Raw genomic sequence first — 26,321 nt, 5'->3', positions numbered from 1 at the left:
TGTGCGTGTCCCGACCGCACATGGACTTCAGCGGTTCAAGAAGCAGCTCACTGTCACCTTCGTGGGGACAATTAGGTTGGGCAACAAATGCTGGTCTAACCAGCAATGGCCACATCCTGTAAAAATTAATTTTAAGAAATATATATTATTCGCCTCAATTAGTCCCTGTGGCAACGAGATCCACTTTCTGGGTAAAGAAATTTCTCCTGAATTGCCTCTTGAATTAATATTTATGTCCCCGAATTTTGAACTTCCTCGCAAGTGAAACAAATATTCTTTCCTAATTTTAAAGACCTCTATTCTTTCTAGAGAGAGAGCGCTAATCTGTTCAACCATTCCCGAAAGGTGCAAAGTGCGGCACAGGAACAGGCCATTCGGCCCTCCAAGCCTGCACCGACCATTCTGCCTGGCTAAACTTTAAAACTTCTACACTTCCGGGGTCCGTATCCCTCTATTCTCATCCTATTCATTTATTGTCAAGATGCCCCTTAAATGTCACTATCATCCCTGCTTCCAACACCTCCTCCGGCAGCGAGTTCCAGGCACCCACTATCCACTGTGTAAAAAGAACTTGCCTCGCACATCTCCTCTAAACCGTGCCCCTGTGAGAACAAACCAAGTTTATTCAACCTCTCCTCATAGCTAATGCCCTCCATACTAGGCAGCATCCTGGTAAACCTCTTCTGCACCCTCTCTAAAGCCTCCACATCCATCTGACGACCAGAATTGAACACTATACTCCAAGTGTGGCCTAACTAAGGTTCTATACAACTGCAACGTGACTTTCCAATTCTCATACTCAATGCCCCGGCCAATGAAGGCAAGCATGCCAAGGTAAATCCTCTCTGTTCTGTCATTTCTGCGAGTTTTATTTGCTCCTTTTATCACGTGCCTTTCTATCTTTTTTTATTGTACGAGGACCAGAACTGTTCGCACTAATCCAAGTGTGGTTTAACCAAGTTTGGACATGAGTTTAACGTAATTTCTGTACATTTCAATTCTATACCTGTGGACATAGATTCCAGTGCCTTGTCTTTTAAATGACAATATTAACCTGCAGCGTGACCTGTAATGATTTGTGTATCTGTACCATTGCCCACCCCACCCAATTCCTCTCTTCCTCTGCCCCACTTGGACACTTACTACGGAAATCTATTATCCTGCAGATATCTAGATCAAAATTTGTTTGCCAATTACACCCGCGGTCTGTGAGTCTGTGTTTTGGAATATTTCTGAAATCCCACTGGTGGCTATGCTGAACGCTAACTGTACGTATGTATCTCTCAAGGGTGCCGATCATAGCTACAGCTGTGCAGGAGGAGCTCGAACTGGGAGTGAAATCTACTGGAAACGCCTGCGATGCTGGCCAAATGGTAAATCGACCTGTTGGTTATTATTCCAAAAGCCAATTCGTTCCTCGCAGACCAGTGTAATAATATTACACGCCTATTGGGGAGTAGATAAGCTTATCATTGAGAGATTCAGATGAAAGACCATGACAATCATGCAGAACAACAGCTTTGACAAAGAGTCATCGGACTCGAAACGTTAGCTCTTTTCTCTCCCTACAGATGCTGCCAGACTTGCTGAGATTTTCCAACATTTTCCCTTTCGATGCAGAGCAACACATAGCCAATAAACCGTGGTTAGAGATGAGGGAAAAGAAACTGCAAGTGGGAAGTTTGAAATAGAACAAAGAAAAGTACAGCACAGGAAGAGGCCCTTCGGCCCTCCAAACCCGTGCCGACCATGCTGCCCGACTGAACTAAAATCTTCTACACTTTCTGGGTCTGTAACCCTCTATTCCCATCCTCGTCATGTATTTGTCAAGATGCCCCTGAAATGTCACTATCGTCCCTGCTTCCACCACCTCCTCTGGCAGCGAGTTCCAGGCACCCACTACCCTCTGTGTAAAAAAAACTTGCCTCGTACATCTAGAACATTCTTGAAATGTACAACTGTCTCTGCAGAACAATCCAGTCAATCCCATTCCTCCGCGCTCATTCCCATAGTCCTGCCAGTTTATTTCCCTCAAGTGCCCATCCAATTTGCTTATGTAATCATTCATCACCTTCACTTATCCCACCCTCGTAAGCAGGAAGCTCCATGCCATTTATCAATCACTGTGTAAAAATGTTTTCCCTCATGTTGCCCCTGTATCTCTTGCCCAAAGCCATTAAATCTGCATGTCCCCAGCTCTTGTACCATCAGCTAATGGGAACTGCTTTTATTTGTCTACCTTACCTAAACCTGTCATAATCTTATGTGCCACTATTAAATCTCCTTTGCTCCAAGGAGGGCAGCCTCAGCTTCTCCAACATATCCTTGTCAGCTAGAATTGCGCATCCCGAGAGTCATCCTAGAGGGGCCGCATGGTAGCACAGTGGTTAGCACTGTGGCTTCACAGCGCCAGGGTCCCAGGTTCGATTCCCCGCTGGGTCACTGTGCGGAGTCTGCACGTTGTCCCCATGTGTGCGTGGGTTTCCTCCGGGTGCTCCGGTTTCCTCCCACAGTCCAGAAATGTGCAGGTTAGGTGGATTGGCCGTGCTAAATTGTCCTTGGGTTAGGTGGGGTTGCTGGGTTACGGGGTAGGGTGGAGGTGTGGGCTTAAGTAGGGTGCTCTTTCCGAGAGTCGGTGCAGACTCGATGGGCCGAATGGCCTCCTTCTGCACTATAAATTCTATGATTCTGGTGCACCTCTGCACCTTCTCGCATCATTCTTGCAAGTGTGGTGACAAGAACTTGACACAATTGTGGCATAACCAGAACTTTTGTACTCAGTACCTTAATTTATTTATGAAGCCAAGACTCCCAAATGCTTTGCTAACTATGTCGAGACATTCTGCCACCTTCAGAGATCTGAGCAAGTGAAATGTTGGGGTCCCTCTGTTCCTGCACATTCTTCAGAACTGTTCCATCAGCTCGATATTGATCGGGCACGTGGCTCTTCTCTGAAGAGATCAGGAGAGTTTTGGAAAGTAAATAGATTGTCGGAGGAGCGGAAAAATGGTTCTGGGCAGAATCTTCCCAGACAAATGAGATCGATAAAATTTCTAGATCTTAAAAGGTATCAAGGGGTATGGGACTAGTGCAGGTAAAATGGCCTCAGTTGGCCTCCAATGTTCCTCAGTTGTTCCTGAGAATAACGTATGGACAGAATATTCAGAGACAAGGGGAAGCATGGTAGCACAGTGGTTAGCACAGTTCCAGCGTCCCAGGTTCGATTCCTGGTTTGGGTCACTGTCTGTGCTGAGTCTGCGCGTTCTCCCCGTGTCTGCCTGGGTTTCCTCCGGGTGCTCCGATTTCCTCCCACAGTCCAAAGATGTGCAGGTTAGGTAGATTGGTCATGCTAAATTGCCCTTAGTGTCCAAAAAAGGTTAGGTGGGGTTACTGGGACAGGGTGGACGTGTAGCCTTGGGTAGGGTGCTCCTTCCAAGGGCCGGTGCAGACCCGATGGGCCGAATGGCCTCCTGCACTGTAAATTCAATGATTCTAGGACAGGATATTGGGAGAAGAATGTGAGGAATGATCGGAGGGGTTGCTTCATTAAGCATTGACAAGAGAGTAGAGCCGAGAGGAAGGTCACTTTCTGGACAAATCTCTATCTTTTGCGAGATTGCTACTGTCTTTACAGTACACTGTTGGGAATACGGATGCCTGACTTTGCAAATAACTTTTCACAATTTTTCTGTCTGGAAATATAAAAAATAGTTTGATTTGATTTTTTTTTAATTTAAAGTTTATAATGATTTTTTTTTAAAGTACATGGAAATAGTCTATGTACTAAATTTTATTTGTGTATCTAGAGGACCACTTGAAAATGAAAATGAAAATCGCATTATTGTCACGAGTAGGCTTCAATGAAGTTACTGTGAAAAGCCCCTAGTCACCACATTCCGGCACCTGTCCGGGGAGGCTGGTACGGGAACTGGTACTTTAAGCCTTTCCGTCTTTGTTTTAAGACCGTGCTCCGACCGAAGGTGGCAGGTTGATTTAGCACAGAGATCCCTTCAACCATTTCCCTGTTTGTTAAAGGCCACAACTAGAGTGTTGCGTCCAGTTCTGGTTGCCACACGTTTTAGGAAGGGTCCTTGAGATGGTGCAGTGGAGGTTTACCAGAATGGTTCCATGTTTGAGAGCTTTTGAATGAAAATTAAATGAAAATCGCTTATTGTCACGAGTAGGCTTCAAATTAAGTTACTGTGGAAAGCCCCCTAGTTGCCACATTCCGGCGCCTGTTCAGGGAGGCTGGTACGGGAATCGAACCGTGCTGCTGGCCTGCCTTGGTTTGCTTACAAAGCCAGCGATGCAGCCCTGTGCTAAACCAGCCCCAAATACACGGCAGCGGTTCTGTGCATGCGCCAGAACACGCTGGCGCTCCTGCGCATGCACCAACTCGTGCCCAGATTTTTGCTACAAGATTAGGTTGGAGAAGCGAGGGCTTGTTCTTCTCGGGACAGAGGCGATTGAGGACAGATCTGGTAAGTCAGCTGTACAAGACTGACTAGTTTTGATAAGGCAGGCAAAAAAACGTTTACATTAGCTGATGGTACATGAACCAGGCGATACAGATTTAAGATATTTGGTAAAAGATGCAAGGACAATGTGAGGGGAAACCTTTTTTACACAGTGAAAGTTAATGGCCTGGAATCCCTGCCAACAGAGGGGGGGGGGGAGAAGCGGAGATGCTGAATGATTTTAACAGGAAATCGAATGGGCACTTCAGGGAAATAAACTTACAGGGCTATGTGGGTAGAGTGGAAGAATGGGACTGACCGCATAGATCCGAAGGGCTGAATGGCCTGTGATGACTGTATTTGGACAAGGGCCAAGTTGAATGATCCCTGTTCTACTCTGGTGAGGTGGATTGAGGTCTCGGCCAGAGTGTTGGGATTAAACACTTTTTTTCCTTTGCCATCACTCCCTTGCAGACGTTCCTTCAAACCCAGAAAGTATGTTTTTATTATCTTTTTATGTTAATGATAGGAACTTCCTCTTGCTTTTAATGAGTTTTTATCGATTTGCTCTCATCCACAGTCCGAGAAACATCACCCTGTCCTGTTGAACCTGCTTTGCACACAGTTAGGGGTGAATGTGGACCACATCATAGACTTTGAGCTGTGTCTGGCCGATACGCAGCCTGGGGTGAGTCTGTCCCTCTCTCTTCCCCTCTCCTTCTTTCCTCTTTCCATAAGGTATAGGAGCCGGATTAGGCCACTCTGCCCATCGAGTCTGCTCCTCCATTGAGTGAAATCATTACTCTCATTTGTGAGCTATCTCCGCATGGGTGACAAAAATCCTACATCTCACATTTAATAACAACTAAAGATCGACATTTGTAGAAGAGATTCCAAACTTCTACCACCTTTTGATGCTTGGATCGGTTTAGGTAATGTGGGCTGTGGTTTGGGCAATGGTTCGTGTGTGTATTGGACAGGGTCCGAGAAGCAGAGGAGGGTATAATTGTGCAGATGTGAGAAATCTGAATGAATAACACCGAGCAGGCCATGCAGCATTTAGAGGAGTGTTTATGTAACTGGGCCAGTGTTCCAGAGGCCAGGACCAAGTACACAGAGACGCGAGTTCAAATCTCACTGCAGCAGCTGGACAATTTAAATTCCATTAATTAAATAAATCTGGAATAAAAAGATGGTCTCATAATGGTGACAATTAAACTGCTGAAAAGTCATTAAAAGCCCATCTGCTTCACTTACATCGTTGGGGAGGGGGCGGGGTTGGGGGGGGGGGGGGGGTGGAATCTTCTATCCGAGCTCAGCTCAGTCCCACATCAATTCTTAACTGCTCTCGGAAATAGCCTCAGTTTTATTCACCATCACCTTAAGGGGCAATTTAGCGTGGCCAGTCCACTTACCCTATCTTTGGGTTGTGGAGGTGAGACCCGCGCAGACACGGGGAGAATGTGCAAACTCCACACGGACAATGATCCGGGGCCGGGATCAGTGGATTTATCTTTCCGACAACCGACAATGGTTTCATGGTGATCGTTACGACTTTTTATATTCCAGATTTTTCTTGAATTCTAATTTACCCTCCGCCATGGTGGGGTGAGACCCTGGGTCCCCAGAGCGTTAGTGGGGGTCGGTAGTGTGGTGGGTGGTGTGCGTACGCACTCACGTGGGAGTGAAGCAAGGCAGGCTCTTTGCATTTTCAGGTGTTGGGGATGTGTTGTTGTTGCCGATGCTTTCACTCTGCTTCATCAGGCTCCCTGTTCTCCTTTGTAGGCTCTGGGCGGCGTTTTCAAGGAATTTATATTTGCGCCACGATTGGATAATCTACACAGCTGCTACTGTGCTCTGCAGGTATTGTGCCTTAACCACCTTCAGCTCAACGTGGCTCCATTTGATACTGATTCCAAGCAGCGAGGAAAAGGGGACACAGTTCTGGAACTCACCCCCCCCCCCCAAAAACCTCCCTGCCACCTCTCCCCTCCTTTAAGACGCTCATTAAAATAGTTTCCTTTGAACCAGATTTTGGTCACCTGTCCAAACATCTCCTCATATAGTTTGGTGAAATGTTTTGTTTAGTCATGCTGCCGTAAAGATATTTTGCCATGTTTTGTCAGTTGTTGCTTGACACTCGAGCAATGACACATGCATTGCAATTGCTGCATATACCCGATATTAGCCGTTAGTAATGTACGGCCACGTGTGGTGTTCCTTTTGATTCAATGTTCTTCTTTTCAGCAGCCTTTTAGGCTGCTTGTGCACTGCCCCTCTGTTACTTTCTGCCATCTCTACCACCAGATTCACTCCCATGAGCGGTTCACCAATCAACCTTGTGCTTGTTGACCGACACTCTCTCCCAGTCCGACAACGCCTCGATTTTTTAAAGTTCCTCACCCTTGCTTTTGAATCCCTCTGTGATCTCGCCCCTATGATTATAATTTCCTCCAACCCACTGAAATCTTTGCAGATCTCCAACTCTGGCCTCTTGCACATTACTCCTTCACCACCCCGTTGGCAGCCTTCAGTTGTCTGGGTCCCAAGTTCTGAAATTCACTCCCTAAACTTCACCGCCCCCCCCCCTTCTCAATTCACTCCCTGAACTTCACCGCCCCCCCTTCTCAATTCACTCCCTAAACTTCACCGCCCCCCCCCCTTCTCAATTCACTCCCTAAACTTCACCACCCCCCCTCTCAATTCACTCCCTAAACTTCACTGCCCCATCCCTCTCAATTCATTCCCTAAACTTCACTGCCCCTCCCCTCTCAATTCACTCCCTAAACTTCACTGCCCCCCTCTCAATTCATTCCCTAAACTTCACTGCCCCTCCCCTCTCAATTCACTCCCTAAACTTCACTGCCCCTCCCCTCTCAGTTCACTCCCTAAACTTCACTGCCCCCCCTTCTCAATTCACTCCCTAAACTTCACTGCCCCTCCCTCTCAATTCACTCCCTAAACTTCACTGCCCCTCCCGCTCAATTCACTACCTAAACTTCACTGCCCCTCCCTCTCAATTCACTCCCTAAACTTCACCGCCCCTCCCCTCTAAATTCACTCCCTAAACTTCACTGCCCCATCCCTCTCAATTCACTCCCTAAACTTCACTGCCCCTCCCCTCTCAATTCACTCCCCTAAACTTCACTGCCCCCCCTCTCAATTCACTCCCTAAACTTCACTGCCCCTCCCTCTCAATTCACTCCCTAAACTTCACCACCCCCCTCCCTCTCAATTCACTCCCTAAACTTCACTGCCCCTCTCTCAATTCACTCCCTAAACTTCACTGCCCCTCCCCTCTAAATTCACTCCCGAAACTTCACTGCCCCATCCCTCTCAATTCACTCCCTAAACTTCACTGCCCCTCCCCTCTCAATTCACTCCCTAAACTTCACCGCCCCTCCCCTCTCAATTCACTCCCTAAACTTCACTGCCCCTCCCCTCTCAATTCACTCCCTAAACTTCACTGCCCCTCCCTCTCAATTCACTCCCTAAACTTCACCACCCCCCTCCCTCTCAATTCACTCCCTAAACTTCACCGCCCCTCCCTCTCAATTCACTCCTTAAACTTCACTGCCCCCTCTCTCAATTCACTCCCTAAACTTCACTGCCCCTCCCCTCTAAATTCACTCCCTAAACTTCACTGCCCCATCCCTCTCAATTCACTCCCTAAACTTCACTGCCCCTCCCTCTTAAATTCACTCCCTAAACTTCACTGCCCCTCCCTCTCAATTCACTCCCTAAACTTCACCACCCCCCTCCCTCTCAATTCACTCCCTAAACTTCACTGCCCCTCTCTCAATTCACTCCCTAAACTTCACTGCCCCTCCCCTCTAAATTCACTCCCTAAACTTCACTGCCCCATCCCTCTCAATTCACTCCCTAAACTTCACTGCCCCTCCCCTCTCAATTCACTCCCTAAACTTCACTGCCCCTCCCCTCTCAGTTCACTCCCTAAACTTCACTGCCCCCCCCTCTCAATTCACTCCCTAAACTTCCCTGCCCCTCCCTCTCAATTCACTCCCTAAACTTCACTGCCCCTCCCCTCTCAATTCACTCCCTAAACTTCACTGCCCCTCCCTCTCAATTCACTCCCTAACTTCACCTCCCCCCTCCCTCTCAATTCACTCCCTAAACTTCACCGCCCCTCCCCTCTCAATTCACTCCTTAAACTTCACTGCCCCTCTCTCAATTCACTCCCTAAACTTCACTGCCCCTCCCCTCTAAATTCACTCCCTAAACTTCACTGCCCCATCCCTCTCAATTCACCCCTAAACTTCACTGCCCCTACCCTCTCAATTCACTCCCTAAACTTCACTGCCCCCCCCCTCAATTCACTCCCTAAACTTCACTGCCCCTCCCTCTCAATCACTCCTAAACTTCACCACCCCCCTCCCTCTCAATTCACTCCCTAAACTTCACTGCCCCTCCCTCAATTCACTCCCCTAAACTTCACTGCCCTCCCCTCTAAATTCACTCCCTAAACTTCACTGCCCCATCCCTCTCAATTCACTCCCTAAACTTCACTGCCCCTCCCCTCTCAATTCACTCCCTAAACTTCACTGCCCCTCCCCTCTCAGTTTCACTCCCTAACTTCACTGCCCCCCCCTTCTCAATTCACTCCCTAAACTTCACTGCCCCTCCCTCTCAATTCACTCCCTAAACTTCACTGCCCCTCCCTCTCAATTCACTCCCTAAACTTCACCGCCCCTCCCCTCTCAATTCACTCCCTAAACTCACTGCCCCTCCCCTCTCAATCACTCCCTAAACTTCACTGCCCCTCCCTCTCAATTCACTCCCTAAATTTCACCACCCCCCCCCCCTCTCAATTCACTCCCTAAACTTCACCGCCCCCCCCCCCCCCCCCCCCCCCCCCCCCCTCTATTCACTCCCTAAACTTCACCGTCCCCCCTCTCTCAATTCACTCCTGAACCCCCTATTCAAGTGCTATTTAAAACCTACCTCTTTGGCTAAGCTTTTGGCCATCTGTCTCATATCTGCTGTGTGTGTTTGGGGCCCCAATGGTGTTTCTGAGTGCTCCTGTGAATTTACTATATTAAAGGCGCTATATAAGTGAGAATTACTTTATGTCCTAGACAAAGGTCTCCAGTAGTTTTCCCCATCACTGATGTTAGACTGACTCAGTCTCAGCCACGGCTGAGTGGGCAGCTCCCTCGCCTCTCAGTCAGTAGGTCGTGGGTTCAAGCGCTATGACTGGGCCACCGCGGATATGACCGAAACATGAGCAAAAGGACTGAAAAGCTGACCCACAATCTTCTGAAAAGAAACGGGCAAGTGCTACTCACTGAAGGAAAGTGGCGCAGGACACTATGTTTTAATGCCTCAGCAGTAAGTCCCCTTTCTCCACCCTCCACAGGCTCTGATAGAATCATCCAAGGAGGGAGGGACGCTGGCAGACGACATCAATATCCGAGTGGTTTCGCTGTTTGACAATGAAGAGGTAGACGATTCTATTGGGTAGATATTGAAATGTTCCAACCTGCGGGTAAGACTGGAACTGGTGGCCTCGTTCCGAGATCATAGCTGCTAAATCCAATCGGGAATTCAGGAGAAACACCTTTACCCAGAGAGCGGTGAGAATGTGGAATTTGTTGCCACAGGGAGTGGGTGAAGAGAATTGCAGGGACACAGTGAAGGGGAGATTGAAATACACCTGAGGCAGAAAGGAACAGAAGTACATACTGACAGGATGAGATGAAGAGGGGATGGGAGAAGGTTTGCATGGAGCATGAGCAACAGCGGGGACCATTTGGACTGAACGTCCTGTTTCCGTGTTAACTGCCATGTAAAATGAATAAAAGAACCACAGAGGTCCGTTGTGCTACGGTAATTAGCCAAACAGCACATTGTTTCTCTCCATGAGAGAGAGACAATGGGGGAGGTAGCTTGAGGGGCACCACTCCACATCAAGTATGTGGGGCAATGCCTCTGAACTACTGCAGCCGGTACCGGGATTGGACCCATGCTGATGGCATCATTGTGTGCCGCACACTACCCATCTAGCTATGTGTCCAGCATAGCAAATGGTGCTTCAGTTGTTGGTCTGCAAGAGTGTCACCTCAGTTTGCAATTTGTGGTGTTGTGTGTGTGCCTGTGGAGGTTGTGGGTTCCCTTAAGCTCGCACGTAACTGGGTGAAATAAACAACTGCGACTTCAGTCTGACAGGCAATTCAGAGGTCATTGCAGTTTCTCTATTGCTCCTTCTCTCTCCAGTGTACTAAATCACGCCTGACTCAGTGAATGCCGCACTCCCCTTTCCCTCCTGTCCACGGAGGTTTCCGCACTGATCTTGCAGACCTTCAGGCTGTTCAGTGTAAGCGAACGCCACTCGAGCTGCCCACTGTACAGCATCATAAACGGGGGGCATTGTACATCACTGAGTATCAGTGCCCCCTTCGCCCCTCCATCAGTTGTTTCTGTGTAAGTTGGGATCTGAATCCGCCATCGGGTTAAAGCTTCCGTTTAATGGGCCAACTTCCTCATTGGATGTGGAGAGGCTGTTTCCCCTTAAGGGGAAGTCTAAAATTAGGGGCTATGGTTTAAAAATAAGGGGTCTGCCATTTAGAACGGGAGGGATTTCTTCTGTCCGAGAGCTGTGGGTGTTTAGAATTCTCTCCCCCAGCGAGCAGTAGACTCTGGATCATTGAATATATTCTTGTTCCTATTTTATTATGGGATGTGTACTAGCGATGCTGAGGCACACAAGGCAAGTGTACATGTTGTGGTGGATTTTGACCGGCGCAGATGCGATGGGCCGAAGGGCCTTTTCTGTGCTGTAAACCTCTCTGTATGTTGTTAATGGATCCAGAGTGGTGTGGCCCAGAGGATATTATTCTCACCTCTTGAGTTAGAAGGTTGCGGATTCAAATCCCTCTCCAGACCTGGGGACTTAACCCAGGTTCAGTTTAGCTGTGCAGAACCTGGAGAGCACTGCACGGTCTGAGGTGCCTTCTTTAGGATGAAACTTTATGGTGAGGTGCTGTCTGCTGTCTAAGGTGGATTTAAAGGTCCCCATGGCACTATTTGTGAAGAGAAACAGTGGAGCTCTCTCCAGTGTTCATAGATCATAGAATTTAGAGTGCAGAAGGAGGCCATTTGGCCCATCGGGTCTGCACCGGCCCTTGGAAAGAGCACCCTACCTAAGCCCACACCTCCACCCTATCCCGTAACCCCACCTAACCTTTTTTGGACACTAAGGGCAATTTATCACGGCCAATCCACCTAACCTGCACATCTTTAGACTGTGGGAGGAAACCGGAGCACCCGGAGGAAACCCACGCAGTCAGGGGAAGAACATGCAGACTCCGCACAGACAGTGACCCAAGCCGGGAATTAAACCTGGGAGCCTGGAGCTGTGAAGCAACTGTGCTAACTACTGTTCTGCCCGACCAATATTGATGTTGCGCCCAATATTTCTTTCTCAACCAACATCCGATCATTTAGCCATTATTGCTTCGCCAGCCCTGATGCAGGAGGATTTATCTCGTGCCTTTCCCAGATGCGACAGCCAACTTGCACACAACAGGATTCCAAAACCAGCAACAAAATAGACGCCCAGAGAATCTGCCTTAGTGTGACGTTCGTTGAGGAATAAATATTAAGTCAGGACACCAGAAAAGTCAACGTCTTACTCCTCCTAAGGGGGAAGGAAGTGCATCAGTTCAACACCTCATCTGAGCACCACCTCGTTATCGCAGTGAAGTGTCACTGAGATTCTGTGTTCGGGTCTCTGGATTGGGGTTTGAACCCACGACTGCTATCACTGTCTCTACACCCGAACCATGACCGACACTTGTCAGAGGATCATGTCGCTGCCGTTTCCCAGGATTGTCCGAAACGGACAAGCTGGCGGGATTTGCAGGTCTGCTGGAGCTTACAGACTGGCAGAGCTTCAGGTCGATTAGAAATCTTCGTCCCTTGTCGGAGTCCTGTCGGTTCCAAACCTCGCTGCTCTTCCCAGGAGCAAACAGGGCGGCACAGTGGTTAGCACTGCTGCCTCACAGCGCCAAGGACACTGGTTCGATTCCTGACCTTGGGTGACTGTCTGTGTGGAGTTTGCACGTTCTCCCTGTATCTGCGTAGGTTTCCCCCCACAGTTCAAAAATGTGCAGGTTAGGTGGATTGACCATGCTAAATTGCCCCTTGGTGTCCAGGGATGTACAGGTTAACGGGGGTTGCGGGGATAGGGTGGGTCAGTGGGCCTCAGTCGGGTGATCTTTCGGAGGGTCAGTGCAGACTCGATGGGCTCAATGGGCTCCTTCTGCACTGTAGAGAGTCTATGGATTCTAGTCCTTGGGGCGTTGGAAATGCACCTGAAGCCAGGGTTTCATTGAACCCCAGGACGAGCTCAAGCCTCTGACTCGCCTGTCCCAGTCCAATATTCTAAGAAGCCAGAATCCTTCCAGTACAATTGTACTTTTTTGAACCTGAGTTCTAATCTTGTTCTTTTCCCCTCTTCCTTGCCCCCGGCTGTTAAGGTTGGCAGTGAGAGTGCCCAAGGAGCACGGTCCTCCCTGATAGAGTTTAATTTTACGTCGCCTGTCTTCCAGTAGCCAAAACCTGACTGCATTTGAGGAAGCCATGCCCAAATCGTTCCTGATCAGCGCAGACATGGCCCATGCTGTCCACCCCAATTACACGTAAGTTATCCAAATGCCACTTTCACAGGATGACTTGCCGTTGCTGCCCAGATTATTCCTGCCTGTCACCTAGAATAGTCATGTTGTTGACGATTAGAAACAGTGCTGAATTGTATGGCAGTGGTTAGCTAGGCTCTGTTACTACTCTCTTTAAAATTAAACAAACGTAATGTGTTGTGTAGCAAGTATAACTCTTCAATCGCAGTTTAAATATTGTTTGGTCATTTCAAAGAGGGGGTTCAGTGTCACCCACACTGCTGTGGATCTGTGATGGAGCACCAAAACATAATGATGTGATAGGCGTGCTGGAAGGCTTCACGTTCTGCATCCATATCTGCGTGACTTGAATCACTGCGGATTAATTACCGAGGATTAATCTTTATAAAACCATAAGAGGTAGGATCGGAACTGGGCCACTCGGCCCATTGAGTCTGCTCCTCCGTTCAATGATCCGATCGTGGGTTTCCTCCCACAAGTCCCGAAAGACGGGCTGTTAGGTGAATTGGACATTCTGAATTCTCCCTCTGTGTACCCAAACAGGCGCCGGAGTGTGGCAACTGGGAGCTTTTCACAATAACTTAATTGCAGTGTTAAGCCTACTTGTGACAATAAAGATTATTATTATATTATTATGATATAATCCTCAGCTCTACTTTCCCACATTATCCCCATAACCCTCGATTCCTTCACTGATTAAAAATGTGTCTATCTCAGCCTTGAACATACGTAACGGCCCAGCTTCTACAGCTCTCTGCGGTAAAGAATTCCACAGATTCACTATCCTCTTGAGAGAAGAAATTTCTCCTCGTCTCTGTCTGAAATGGGTGACCCCTTACTCTGAGATTCTGCCCTCTGGTCCTAGACTCTCCCACAAGGGGAAACATCCTCTCAGCATCGACCCTGTCAAACCCCCTGAGAATCCGGCATGTCTCAATAAGGTCGCCTCTCATTCTTCTAAACCCCAATGAGACCAGGCCCGACCTACTCAACCTCTCGTAGCAAAATCCCTCCATACGGTGGCGCAGTGGGTTAGCATCACTGCCTCACGGCGCCGAGGTCCCAGGTTCGATCCCGGCTCTAGGTCACTGTCCGTGTGGAGTTTGCACATTCTCCCTGTGTTTGCGTGCGTTTCGCCCCCACAACCCAAAGATGTGCAGGGTAGGTGGATTGGCCATGCTAAATTACCCCTTAAATGGCAAAAATGAATTGTGTACACTAAATTTTATTTTTTTAAAACACTGCAATAAAATCCCTCCATACCCGAGATCAACCTAGTGAACCTTCTCTCTACTGCCTCCACTGTCAGTATCTCTTTCCTCAGATAGGGGACCAAAACTGTTCACCGTATTCCAGGTGCAGATTAACTAGTGCCTTGTATAGTTTTAGAACATAGAACATAGAACAGTACAGCACAGAACAGGCCCTTCGGCCCTCGATGTTGTGCCGAGCCATGATCACCCTACTCAAACCCACGTATCCACCATATACCCGTAACCCAATAACCTTAACCTTACTTTTTAGGACACTACGGGCAATTTAGCATGGCCAATCCACCTAACCCGCACATCTTTGGACTGTGGGAGGAAACCGGAGCACCCGGAGGAAACCCACGCACACACGGGGAGGACGTGCAGACTCCACACAGACAGTGACCCAGCCGGGAATCGAACCTGGGACCCTGGAGCTGTGAAGCATTTATGCTAACCACCATGCTACCGTGCTAGCAGGACTTTCTGTTTTTTTTATGAATTGATCAAAAAGAATAAACTTTGGTCAAACTGGGTCAGAATGGCAGATTTCCTTCCCTGAAGGACATTGGCGATCGGATCGTCTTTTGTGACAATCCGTCAGCTTCGTATCAATGAGATTAGCATCTTATTTCAGTTTTGTTAATTAAATTTAAATTCCTCAGCTGCCGTGCTGAGGTTTGAATCCGTGTCTTCAGATCATTAGTCTTGGCCTCTGGATTATTACCCTGGGAATATTATCACTACGCTACCCTCCCCCTGGATCAAAAACCTGAATTACCTTCCCAACAGCAATGTGGGAGTATCTTCACAACAGAGACTACAGCGGTTCAAGAAGGCAACTCACCACCACCTTCTCAAAGGCAATTAGGGATTGGCCATAAATGTTGGCCTTATCAGCAACCCCCTCATCAAAGAACCAATAACAATTCAAAAGGTACAAAGCACTTTGTGATATAAAGAAAAAGGCTGAACCTTCTTTACATACATCAACACTGACAATGAACAGAGGAACTCCAGAGGTGAGGTGAGAGTGACTGTCCTTGACATCAAGGCAGCATTTGCCCGAGTGTGGCATCAAGGAGCCTTAACTAAACTGGAGTCAATGGGAATCAGGGGGGAAACTCTCTGCTGGTTGGAGTCATATCTAGCACAAAGGAAGATGTGGTTGTTGGAAGGTCAATCATCTCTAGCAAAACTGAAGTCAATGGGAATCGGGGGTAAACTCTCCGCTGGTTGGAGTCATACCCGGCACAAAGGAAGATGGTTGTGGTGGTTGGAGGTCAATCATTTCAGTTCCAGGACATCACTGCAGGAGTTCCTCAGGGTAGTGTCCTCGGCCCAACCATCTTCAGCTGCTTCATCAATGACCTTCCTTCCATTGTAAGGTCAGAAATGGAGGTGTTTGCTGATGATTGTATGGGCAGCAAGAACTGACAATCATTCAGGCTTGGGTTCATAAACGGCAAGTAACATTTGCCCAACGCAAGTGTCGGATAATGACCGTCCCCTGCAGGAGAGGATCTAACCAATGCCTCTTGATATTCAATGGCATTACCATCGCTGAATCCCCCACAATCAATACCCTGGAGGTTACAATTGACCAGAAACTGAACTGGACCAGACATATAAATACCATGGCTACAAGAGCAGGTCGGAGACTCAGGATTCTGTGGTGAGTATCTTGCTACCTGACTCCCCAAAGCCTTTCCACCACCTACAAGACACAAGTCAGGAATGTGATGGAATATTCTCCACTTGCCTGGATCAGCGCAGAACCAATGACACTCGACCATCCAGGAGAAAGCAGCCCTGCTTGATTGGCACCCCATCCACCACCTTAAGCATTCACTCCCTCCACCACTTGTACTATCTATAACAGCGTTTTTTAAACTTCTTTTCCTGGGACGCATTTTTGTGAACCGCTGACCTTCGCGACACGCCACATTCGTTTAATGCGAAAGGGGAGCCTGCTTGGCCCTCACGATCTCAATCTAATCAGGTTCACAGGAGCAGAGGGCGAAGAGCATATCAGCTGCTGACTTCAGCCAATTCCGTTGTGCCGTCTTCACCTTTGTGAGAACAGAATATCCAACCTTGTACGTGTAGGTCGTTGTGAAGGGCAACAGCAACAAAAAGCTTGTTTTACTCAGCTCTGCATACTTCTCGGAGATGCTACTCCAGAATGCTGAAAGCCTCATGGGCTTTTGCCGTGTTTTCAATGTGCTGTCACTGGTCAGGTACAGCAGTGTAGCCCTTTCATTTAGAGTCAGCTGGAAATTAATAACTGACTCTGGGGTCTCAACATCAAAAGGAACTTCTCACCTACCACTTCTCTTTCAAAATCTGAAAATCTTTTCTCATTTTCCAGTCCTTCCCTGCACATAACACACCTTGCTTGCCAGCAGCTAGAAAATGGAAGAGGCTCTCCATTATTTGGATCCAAAAGCATGTATAGAGAGGGCGTTAGACGTCAAATGTACATGCAGGGCTCATGATCTGCTCACTGCTGCCACTTATGGCTGGAAGTCTGCACAGAGCCTCCTTTCCTTATTTAATAGGTGGCAGCGGCCGTCATTCACAAACCAAATGCCCATAGTGGCCATTGGGCGCTTCTCCCGCGATCGGGACCACCTCGGGAGCCCCGCGACGCATCGCTCACGGCCTTCACAACACCCGCCTGGGTCGCGACCCGCACTTTGAAAAACCCTGATCCACAAGATGCACTGCAGGAACTCGCCTTCCAAATGTGCGACCCCTACCACCTTGAAAGACAAGGGCATAAGATGAATGGGGACGTCAGCACCTAGAAGTTCCCTTCCAGGTCACTCATCACCCTGCCTTGGAAATGTATCGCCGCTGTTCCTTCACTGTCACTGGGTCAAAATCCTGGAACTCCCTCCCTAACAGCACTGTGGGTGTACCGACACCACGTGTTATGACCCGGTTCAAGAAGGCAGCTCACCATCACCTTCCCGGGGCAATTAGGGATGGCCAGTAAATGCTTGTGGGGCGTCCCTCCCCCTGAGTCTGAAGCTTCGGGTTCGAGTCCCACCCCAGGACTCGATGGCCAGGGAAGGTACATTCATAACGCGGTCAAACAAGCTGAGTGCCAACCTGCAAAATCCGTCCAAAACACCAATGGCTGGCGGTAAGAGCGGGAGCGGCTCCTGCTCAGCCATGTTTGATACGGAGTGGCGCCTCTCAAGTCTATAGCTCAGGCGACAGACTAACAATTGATTCCAGCAAAAATCTTCACAATAGGAACAGATGAAAGTCTGCCTTATGCACCATTAGGGGAAGAGAAACAACAATAACAATAAATTCTGGACTAGCCAGTGACGCCCAAGTCCCAGGAAAGAATTAAAATCAATACCCACCCATTACACCGAGTCCCGCAATCCCCTCTCCACAGAAACACATCTCACCAGCCCTCGCGATTCCACTATGCTCTGCCTGCTTCGGCCCCCTTCCTCCAATAATTTGTTTCACAAGTCAATTCTCTGGGGGAGTGTGACAGTCACCTGTCTTCCTGCTCCATCCTCACTGCCGCCAGCAGCTTTACAACTCCCAGAGGCGTCGCTCACCTAAGGCGCAAACAGGCGTGATGAAGAGTGACCATTGCTATGTTGGGAAATGAAGTGGAGCTGAGGAAAGTTGTTTCCGGTGATCCATGTGGATGTGGGACATTGCAGTGCGTGAATGTACTGCTGGTTTTTAACCATGCGACAGAAGCCACTCTTGCAGATATATTGTGTCGCACGGGATTTGTGGAATATCTGTAACAAGGGGGGGGTGGGAGGCTGAGGGGCAGAAACGGTTGAGCCCCCTGTGTTACGTGAGAAACGTTAGCCTAAAGCTCAGTGAAATTTACTTTCTGTTTTTGTTACTTTAGAGAGAAACATGAAGAAAATCACAGGCCGGCTTTGCATAAGGTGAGGTTCGAGGCTATCCATTAAATTCTCATCAACGCTTTCAGAGTGAGGCTGCGAATCGTTTTGTAGAACCGAGCATTTAAAAGAAATAATAAAATGTATTATTATGTTGCCTGATGGACGTGAACGTTCCCATCATGTCAGACAAGACTCCCCCTGCCTGTCCGAATCTATCCAATACCTTTTAGAAAATGATTGTGGATTGTTAAAGAGGCACGGAACTAGGGGCTGGTTTGCAGCAAGAATTTAAGAGCAAGGAGGTTATGTTGGAACTGTATAAAACATTGGTTAGGCCACAGCCAGAGTATTGTGTGCAGATCTGCAATCCACATGGTAGGAGGGATGTGATAGCACTGGAGAGGGTGCAGAGGAGGTTTACCGGGATGTTCCCTGGTCTGGAGAGTTTTAGTTATGAAGAGAGATCGGATAGACTTGGGGTTGTTTTCCTTGGAGCAGAGGAGACTGAGGGGGGACAGGATTGAGATGTATAAGATTGAGAGGCGTCGAAAGAGTAGACAGGAAGAAACTTTTCCCCTTGGTGCAGGGATCAATGACCAGTGGGTATAGATTTACGGTAACGGGGGGTGGGGGAAGTTTAGAGGAGGATGGGGGTCTGGAACTCGCTGCCTGAGAGGGTGGTGGAGGCAGAGACCCTCGATAACATTTAAGAAGTATTTAGATGTGTACCTGCAATTCCAAGGCACAGAAGGCAATGGGCCAAGTGCTGGGAAATGGGATGAGAATAGTTAGGTGCCTGCTTTTGGCCGGCGCATTTACAATGGGCCGAAGGGCCTTTTCTGTGCTGTTGACCTCCATGTCTCTGAGGAATGGCCATCACCCTTTTAGACAATCCTTTCCAGATCATAATGCACTGTGTAGTATTATCTTCCCTTCTATCACCTTCTTGTTCTTTCATACGATCTGGTAGTTTAATGTTCCTAAAGATTCTGCATTACTGAAATGTTGCACCACGTTACTCCAAAGCCCCTGGAATTGGACTTAGTGGCTCAGTGTCTGTGGAGTTGGGTGCCACTTATTTTTCTGTTGCTTCTGGATCTTTAAAAGCCAGTTGAAATGAACAGGCAGCCGCAGTGGGATCTGAACACGCTTTCTCTGGGTTATTAGTCCAGTAACATGGCTGCTGCAACCACCCACGAGGAAGCAGTGTTGGACAGGACACCATGGGAACTCCCTGCATTGCTCCAAGTGGTGCCTTGGGATCCACTGATCTACTGAACAGATGGGACCTCGGTCCCAGGCTCCACATTATAAGCTGGGTGAAGATGTTTTGTTTTTAAACAGTTGCTTTGTTCTCTCTGCGTAGGCTTGACGTGAATAGAATTCTATATTCCATTCCGAGCTGCATTGAGAGCTCATCCGGCCCAAAACAGGACAGGTGCTGGAGGTCAGAGTCCCTCATCCAACCGTTCACCCCCCACCCCACTCTGTCCCCTGGCCTATTAAATGTAAGCTGAAATACGGCCAGCAATGTTTACACATTGCATTACTAGAACAACGATTTTTATTTATGGGATAGCTTTAACAAAGTAAAATGTTCTCCAGATGCTTCACAGCAATGTTTTATCAATAAAAATATGACTGAGTCACAGAGATATTAGGGAAGATGAGAAAAAACTGTGTGAAAGAGCCTCTTAAAAGAGAGAGCGCAAGATCCACTGGAGTTTAGGGAGGGACCTTCAGAGCTTAGGCTGCTGACAGCTGAAAACATTGCCGCCAATAGTGGAACGGTAAAATTTGAGGATGCTCAAGAGGCCGGATCTCAGAGGCTTGGAGCGATGGAGGCCATGGGGAGATTTAAGAGCCTGGATGTGGATTTCCAGGTGGAGGTGCTGCCAGACTGGGAGTCAATGTTGGTCACCGAGCACCGAGGATAATATGTGAACGAACTCGGTGCAAGTTAGGACACGAGTAATGGAAGCAAATCCATGAACCACGCTTAAATGAAAGTGGTCGAGTGCGTGCCGTTTTTCTGCGTCTCGGGGTCAGGGCTGGTTGACCAGCGCTTGGTCAACGCTAAGTTGCACGGTTATGCTCCTGCAAGATTTGCTCACTATGTTCTTTCTGATTTCCATCCAGGGGCCAGTGATTAAATTTAACAGTAATCAACGATATGCCTCAAATGCTGTCACTACTGCCATAGTCCGCGAGATTGCTAATCGTGTGGACGTCCCCCTCCAGGTAAGATTGTGGCTTGCCATTTTATTTTTTATTTTTATTTTTTTTATAAATTTAGATTAGCCAATTATTTTTTCCAATTAAGGGGCAATTTAGCGTGGCCAATCCACCTACTCTGCACATTTTTTGGGTTGTGGGGGCGAAACCCACGCAGACACGGGGAGAATGTGCAAACTCCACACGGACAGTGACCCAGGGCCGGGATCGAACCTGGGACCTCAGCGCCGTGAGGCAGTTGTGCTAACCACTAGGCCACCGTGCTGCCCTGTGGCTTGCCATTTTAAACGCGAGGTGTTGCAAAAGGATTGGAGATGGCCAATGGGAAGTGTAAATTTGGAACTCTTGCCTTCCGAAATGCTATGGATGCTGGGGTGCGATTGAAATGTTGAGATTGAGAACAGTGGATTCTTATAAAATAAAGAACATTAAGGGAGATGGAGCAAATCAACAGCCTGAGCATTGCCATTGACCAGTAACATGACTGGACTAGCCATTTAAATACTGTGGCTATATGAGCAGGTCAAAGGCTGAGAATCCTGCAGCGATTATCTCCCCTCCTGACCCCCCAAAGCCTGTCCACCACCTACAAGCCACAAGTCAGGAGTGTGATGGAATACTCTCCACTTGCCTGGATGAGCGCAGCTCCAACAACACTCAAGAAGCTCAACACCATCCAGGACAAAGCAGCCCTGCTTGATTGGCATCCCATCCACCGACTTCCACATCCGCCCCCTCCACCACCAACACACAGTGACAGCAGTGTACCCCATCTACAAGATGCACTGCAGCAACTCCCCAAGACTCCTTTGACAGCACCTTCCAAACTTTGGCCTTTACCACAGAGAAGGTCAAGGGCAGCACATGCATTGGAACACCCCAAGCTGCAAGTTCTCCTCCAAACCGTTCACCATCCTGTCTAGGAAATATATTGCCGTTCCTTCACTGTTACTGGGTCCAAATCCTGGAACTCCCTAACAGCACTGTGGGTGTACCTACACTACATGGACTGCAGCGGTTAAAGAAGGGGCAATTAGGGATGGGCAATAAATGCTGTGACTGAATAAATTTGTTTTTGTTTTGAATCTACCATGTAACCCCTTCATAATCTTGAACGCTTCTATTAAGTCACTCCTTAATCTTCCATATCTTAAGGGGAACAATCCCATCTTCTGCACAAAATGATTTGCTACGATCTCAATGAATTCTAATGCACTTCTGAACCAAATTCTTCCAGGATGTCATGGTGAGGAACGACAGTCCGTGTGGTACCACCATTGGCCCCATCCTTGCCTCTGGCCTCGGCCTTAAAGTATTGGACATTGGGTCCCCCCAGTTGGCCATGCACTCTATCCGTGAGATGTGTTGTACTTCGAGTGTACTCCAGACTGTCACACTGTTCAAGGTAAGGAGCACCCTGCTCTCTGGCATGCATTGGGAGTTGAATTAGATCATAGAATGTAGAATTTACAGTGCAGAAAGAGGCCATTCGGCCCATCGAGCCTACACCAGCACTTGGAAAGAACACCCGACTTAAGTCCACACCCCCACCCTATCCTCGTAACCCAGTAACCCCACCTAACCTTCTTTGGACACTACAGGCAATTTAGCATGGTCAATCCACCTAACCCGCACATCTTTGGACTGTGGGAGGAAACCGGAGCACCCGGAGGAAACCCACGTGACCCAAGCCCGGGAATCGAACCTGGGACCCTGGAGCTGTGAAGCAACAATGCTAACCACTGTGCTACCGTGCCGCCCAATTAGGTTTTGCATAAAGACACAAGCCACAGTCAGTGTGGAGATGTTTGGATATTGATTTGATCTTTTTTGGCCAATTTGGGATCTAACCATTGCTCTCGCTGCATTTTGCTTGAGAAATCGTGAGTTTTGATCAGAGGACTTTCATTCACGCAGTGTGCACTTTGGGTTTGCTGTAGTTTGTAGAGCTTCTGTTTAAGTTGACTCTGTTTGCTGTCCGCCTTGCTGTATGACCCTTTCCTCCACCACATTGGCTGACACAGCGATGTTATTTGGCCCAGTGATAAGATCAATGTCGAGCCTCCATCAACAGGGCGAGTCCGTGAACAAGGGGACATAATGTTAAAAACGCAGTGCCAGGTTGACCTCAGGAAAGTTTCTCACAAAGGGTAATGGAAGTCTGGGACAATCTCCTCAAAAGTTGTTGAGACTGGGAGTCAGTTGAAATAGTCAAAGCTGAGAGTGATCAATTTTATTTGGTAAATGTCTATGGAACCAGGGCAGGTAGATGGGAGTTAGCCACAATGCCACTAAATAGCGGAACGGGCTCGAGAGACTGAGTGGTCATCTCCTGTTCCGATGGTCCGACAGGCATTCAATGATCCTCTGTTTGTTGTTGCGAAGTGTAAACTGGAGCAGTGCTCTAATATCCATACAGTGCAGAAGGAGGCCATTCGGCCCATCGGCTCTGCACCAGCCCTCCGTAAGAGCACCTTGCTCCATCCCCGCAAACCCACCTAACCTGCAGATAGAACATACAGTGCAGAAGGAGGCCATTCGGCCCATCGAGTCTGCACCGACCCACTTAAGCCCTCACTTCCACCCTATCCCCGTAACCCAATAACCCCCCCCTAACCTTTTAGGTCACTAAGGTGAAAGTGAAAATCACTCATTACCACAAGTAGGCTTCCGTGAAGTTACTGTGAAAAGCCCCTAGTCGCCACATTCCGGCGCCTGTTCGGGGAGGCTGGTATGGGAATTGAACCGTGCTGCTGGCCTGCTTGGTCTGCTTTAAAAGCCAGCGATTTAGCCCAGTGTGCTAAACCATCATGGCCAACCCACCTAACCTGCACGTCTTTGGACTGTGGGAGGAAACCGGAGCACCCGGAGGAAACCCACGCACACACGGGGAGAACGTGCAGACTCCGCACAGACAGTGACCCAGCGGGGAATTGAACCTGGGACCCTGGCGCTGTGAAGTCACAGTGCTATCCACTTGTGCTACCGTGCCACCCAAATCTTTGGACACTTGAGGGGAAATTTCTTACCCTTCCAATCCTCTGTTAACAGTCATGTTCCAATATCATACATGAGGTGCCAGCGACATTACAAATCCGGTATTTGTTGTATGTGGCACGTGGGATTGTTGTACTAATTTAGACCAGTGTTGTCTATGATTACAGAGCCTCTTGAAGCCATGTCTTAGTGGGCGGCACTCTTGCCTCTGTGACAGAATCCCAGAGATCTGAGGAAGACCTGCAGGCTGATGCCTGCATCAGAGTGCCGGGAGAGTGCTGCATTGCCGATGAAGCAGTGGGGCAAGATCCCACCGGCCTTCTCGGCTGGATCAAGGCACTATTTTGAAGAAGAACCTGGGGAGTTATTCCTTCTGTACCCCAAGTGCAATGATTTTCAGAGTGTGAGAGCCTTAACTCAGCTAACTCTGCTCAGGCCTGAGTGAGCTCTCTGGGCCGATGGTGCTACATTTTGATTTTATTCTGTTCAAAGGTGTTAACATGATACCCACCAGACGGTGGCGATATTGCTCAGCATGGGAAGGATTGTTTAACTCTGTTGCTGGTGGAAAGCTCGGCCTTAAACTGAGAGGGTGATCTCAGTTTAGACCCTCCCAAACATCCACCCCTGGACTAAAGCATGGTGGCCGTTTCTGGATCACCAGCGGAGACGGCTGCGCTGCATTTGAGAAGTATTTGCTCCAGGGCGCACACCGCAAAGGGTTGCCAACCCTCAAGGAACTGGACACATAAACCTTTTTTTAAAAAATGTGTTTCTATAGCACCTTCCACTATCTTGAGGACAATGCAGAGCGATCTACAGGTGATCAAGTGCTTCATTGAAGTGTAGTCGCTATTGTAATATAGGAAACTTGGCAGCCAGTTTGTGCACAGCAAGATGCCACAAAGAGCAATGTGATAATATCCAGATGGTCTGTAATTTTCCTGGTGTTGGCTGAAGGATAAATATTAACCAGGACATTGGGGAGAGCTCCCCTGCCCTTCAAAGCTGAGTCACGGCACCTTTTTACACTTCGGATGGCTGAGCTGGCATTCGTTGTCCATCCCTAATTGCTCTTGAACTGAGTGATCTGCTGGGCCACTTCAGTGGGTGGAAATTAAGAGTCAACTGCATTGCAGTTAATGCAGTTGGAGACTTGGCTTAGCATCTCGAGCAATGCTGCTTCAATGCTGTATTGGGAGTGCCGGCCTAGATTTTGTGCTCGGGTCCCTGGAGTGGGACTCGACCCCTTGACCTCCTAGCCATGCGGTGCGAATGGTATCACTGAACAACTACGAACTGTAGATTAACGGTGAGGCACAGTACGGCACCCCGCATATCTCATAAATCACGTCAGATTTCAACAGGACCCTCCCACGTGTGAAGTCATTTGGTAGCACGGAACTTGAAAAAAAGTCAAATGGTTGCAACAATTTGTACTAAAGGACAAAAAGGCGTTGATTGGTCAGCAAGTTAACCTAGAAAGGCAAAGCATCTCCAACATTTTAATAAGGCCCATTCTCTGCAAACAAAAGGAATATGTTCAAGCCGTGTTTGAATTACCTATGAGGTTAAAGAGTCTATAGTTCCCTGTGGCTTTCACCAAGGCAATGCCTTGGCCAATCGATCGATTTTTCTCATGCGGTATAAAATGTTGTGATTGTTTGAAATTTTGCATTCTTGTGTTTGTCCTGACGAAAAATGTTGGGAACGTGCCTCTCGTCTCAGCAATGTTCAGCCCATGAACACTTTGTGACAGGTTCATGGTGGTGGGTTGCCTTCCCCGAGTGATCCGTTTAATCTCTGTTTTCTCCTAGGGATTCTTCAACCTCTTCCCGTCTGTGAACTACACTGTGACCGTGGACTGAGGGCACCCCGCGGGGCTCAGAGCAGTTTGGAGGCAAGTCCAGCAGCAGGCGATGCCACTGAATTGAACAACTCAACTGGGCATAAACCCCACAGCCACCTCCTGAAGGATGACCATTTATAATTATGCAACTTTTGATTAACCAAAATCTGGAAAATGTTTACAAATTGCTGCTTAGTATTTCCGTACAAAAAAAAATGATGTTTTACGGCTCTAAGTCTACATCTATTCCGGAATATTTGGACGATTTGTGTTCTTGGGATTCTGGGAAGTCCAATCATGTTCCAGTCTTATCCGAGTTTTGTACGTGTCCTGTGTTGTCTCCTCGATTGGCAGCAGCCACTGTAGGAGCTATCACGTCATTAACGTGCAATATACCTGTGGCACCATAATCTTTTAATTTGTTGCCTGACATTTGTTCATGGACTTAGAACATAGAACATAGAACACTACAGCGCAGTACGGGCCCTTCGGCCCTCGATGTTGCGCCGACCTGTGAAACCATCTGAAGCCTATCTGACCTACACTATTCCATTTTCATCCATATGTCTATCCAGTGACCACTTAAATGCCCTTAAAGTTGGCGAGTCTACTACTATTGCAGGCAGGGCATTCCACACCCCTACTACTCTCTGAGTAAAGAAACTGCCTCTGACATCTGTCCTATATCTCTCACCCCTCAATTTAAAGCTATGTCCCCTCGTGTTGGTCATCACCATCCGAGGAAAAAGACTCTCACTGTCCACCCTATCTAACCCTCTGACTATCTTATATGTCTCTATTAAGTCACCTCTCAGCCTTCTCCTCTCTAACGAAAACAACCTCAATTCCCTGAGCCTTTCCTCGTAAGACCTTCCCTCCATACCAGGCAACATCCTAGTAAATCTCCTCTGAACCCTTTCCAAAGCTTCCACATCCTTCCTATAATGTGGTGACCAGAACTGCACGCAGTACTCCAGGTGTGG

At 48.2% G+C, this 26,321-nt stretch overlaps 1 protein-coding gene across 1 annotated transcript in view; it reads left to right on the top strand.

Annotated features, from left to right (window-relative positions):
* Nucleotides 1-25,748, top strand: part of LOC119962191 (aspartyl aminopeptidase) — a 59,544-nt gene extending 33,796 nt beyond the window's left edge. The window contains 10 exon segments of the mRNA XM_038790146.1: nucleotides 1,289-1,373; nucleotides 5,038-5,145; nucleotides 6,243-6,320; nucleotides 9,835-9,918; nucleotides 12,956-13,000; nucleotides 13,002-13,117; nucleotides 18,260-18,299; nucleotides 20,397-20,498; nucleotides 21,730-21,897; nucleotides 25,307-25,748. Of these exon segments, the coding sequence (XP_038646074.1) occupies nucleotides 1,289-1,373; nucleotides 5,038-5,145; nucleotides 6,243-6,320; nucleotides 9,835-9,918; nucleotides 12,956-13,000; nucleotides 13,002-13,117; nucleotides 18,260-18,299; nucleotides 20,397-20,498; nucleotides 21,730-21,897; nucleotides 25,307-25,357 (877 nt within the window). The 3' untranslated portion in view covers nucleotides 25,358-25,748.
* Nucleotides 25,749-26,321: the final 573 nt, after the last annotated feature.

The sequence above is a fragment of the Scyliorhinus canicula genome, chromosome 2 (genome assembly GCF_902713615.1).
Source record: "Scyliorhinus canicula chromosome 2, sScyCan1.1, whole genome shotgun sequence".
NCBI classification, from domain to species: Eukaryota; Metazoa; Chordata; class Chondrichthyes; order Carcharhiniformes; family Scyliorhinidae; genus Scyliorhinus; species Scyliorhinus canicula.
The sequence above is the reverse complement of the archived record's forward strand: the minus strand, read 5'-3'. Positions and strand labels throughout refer to the sequence as shown.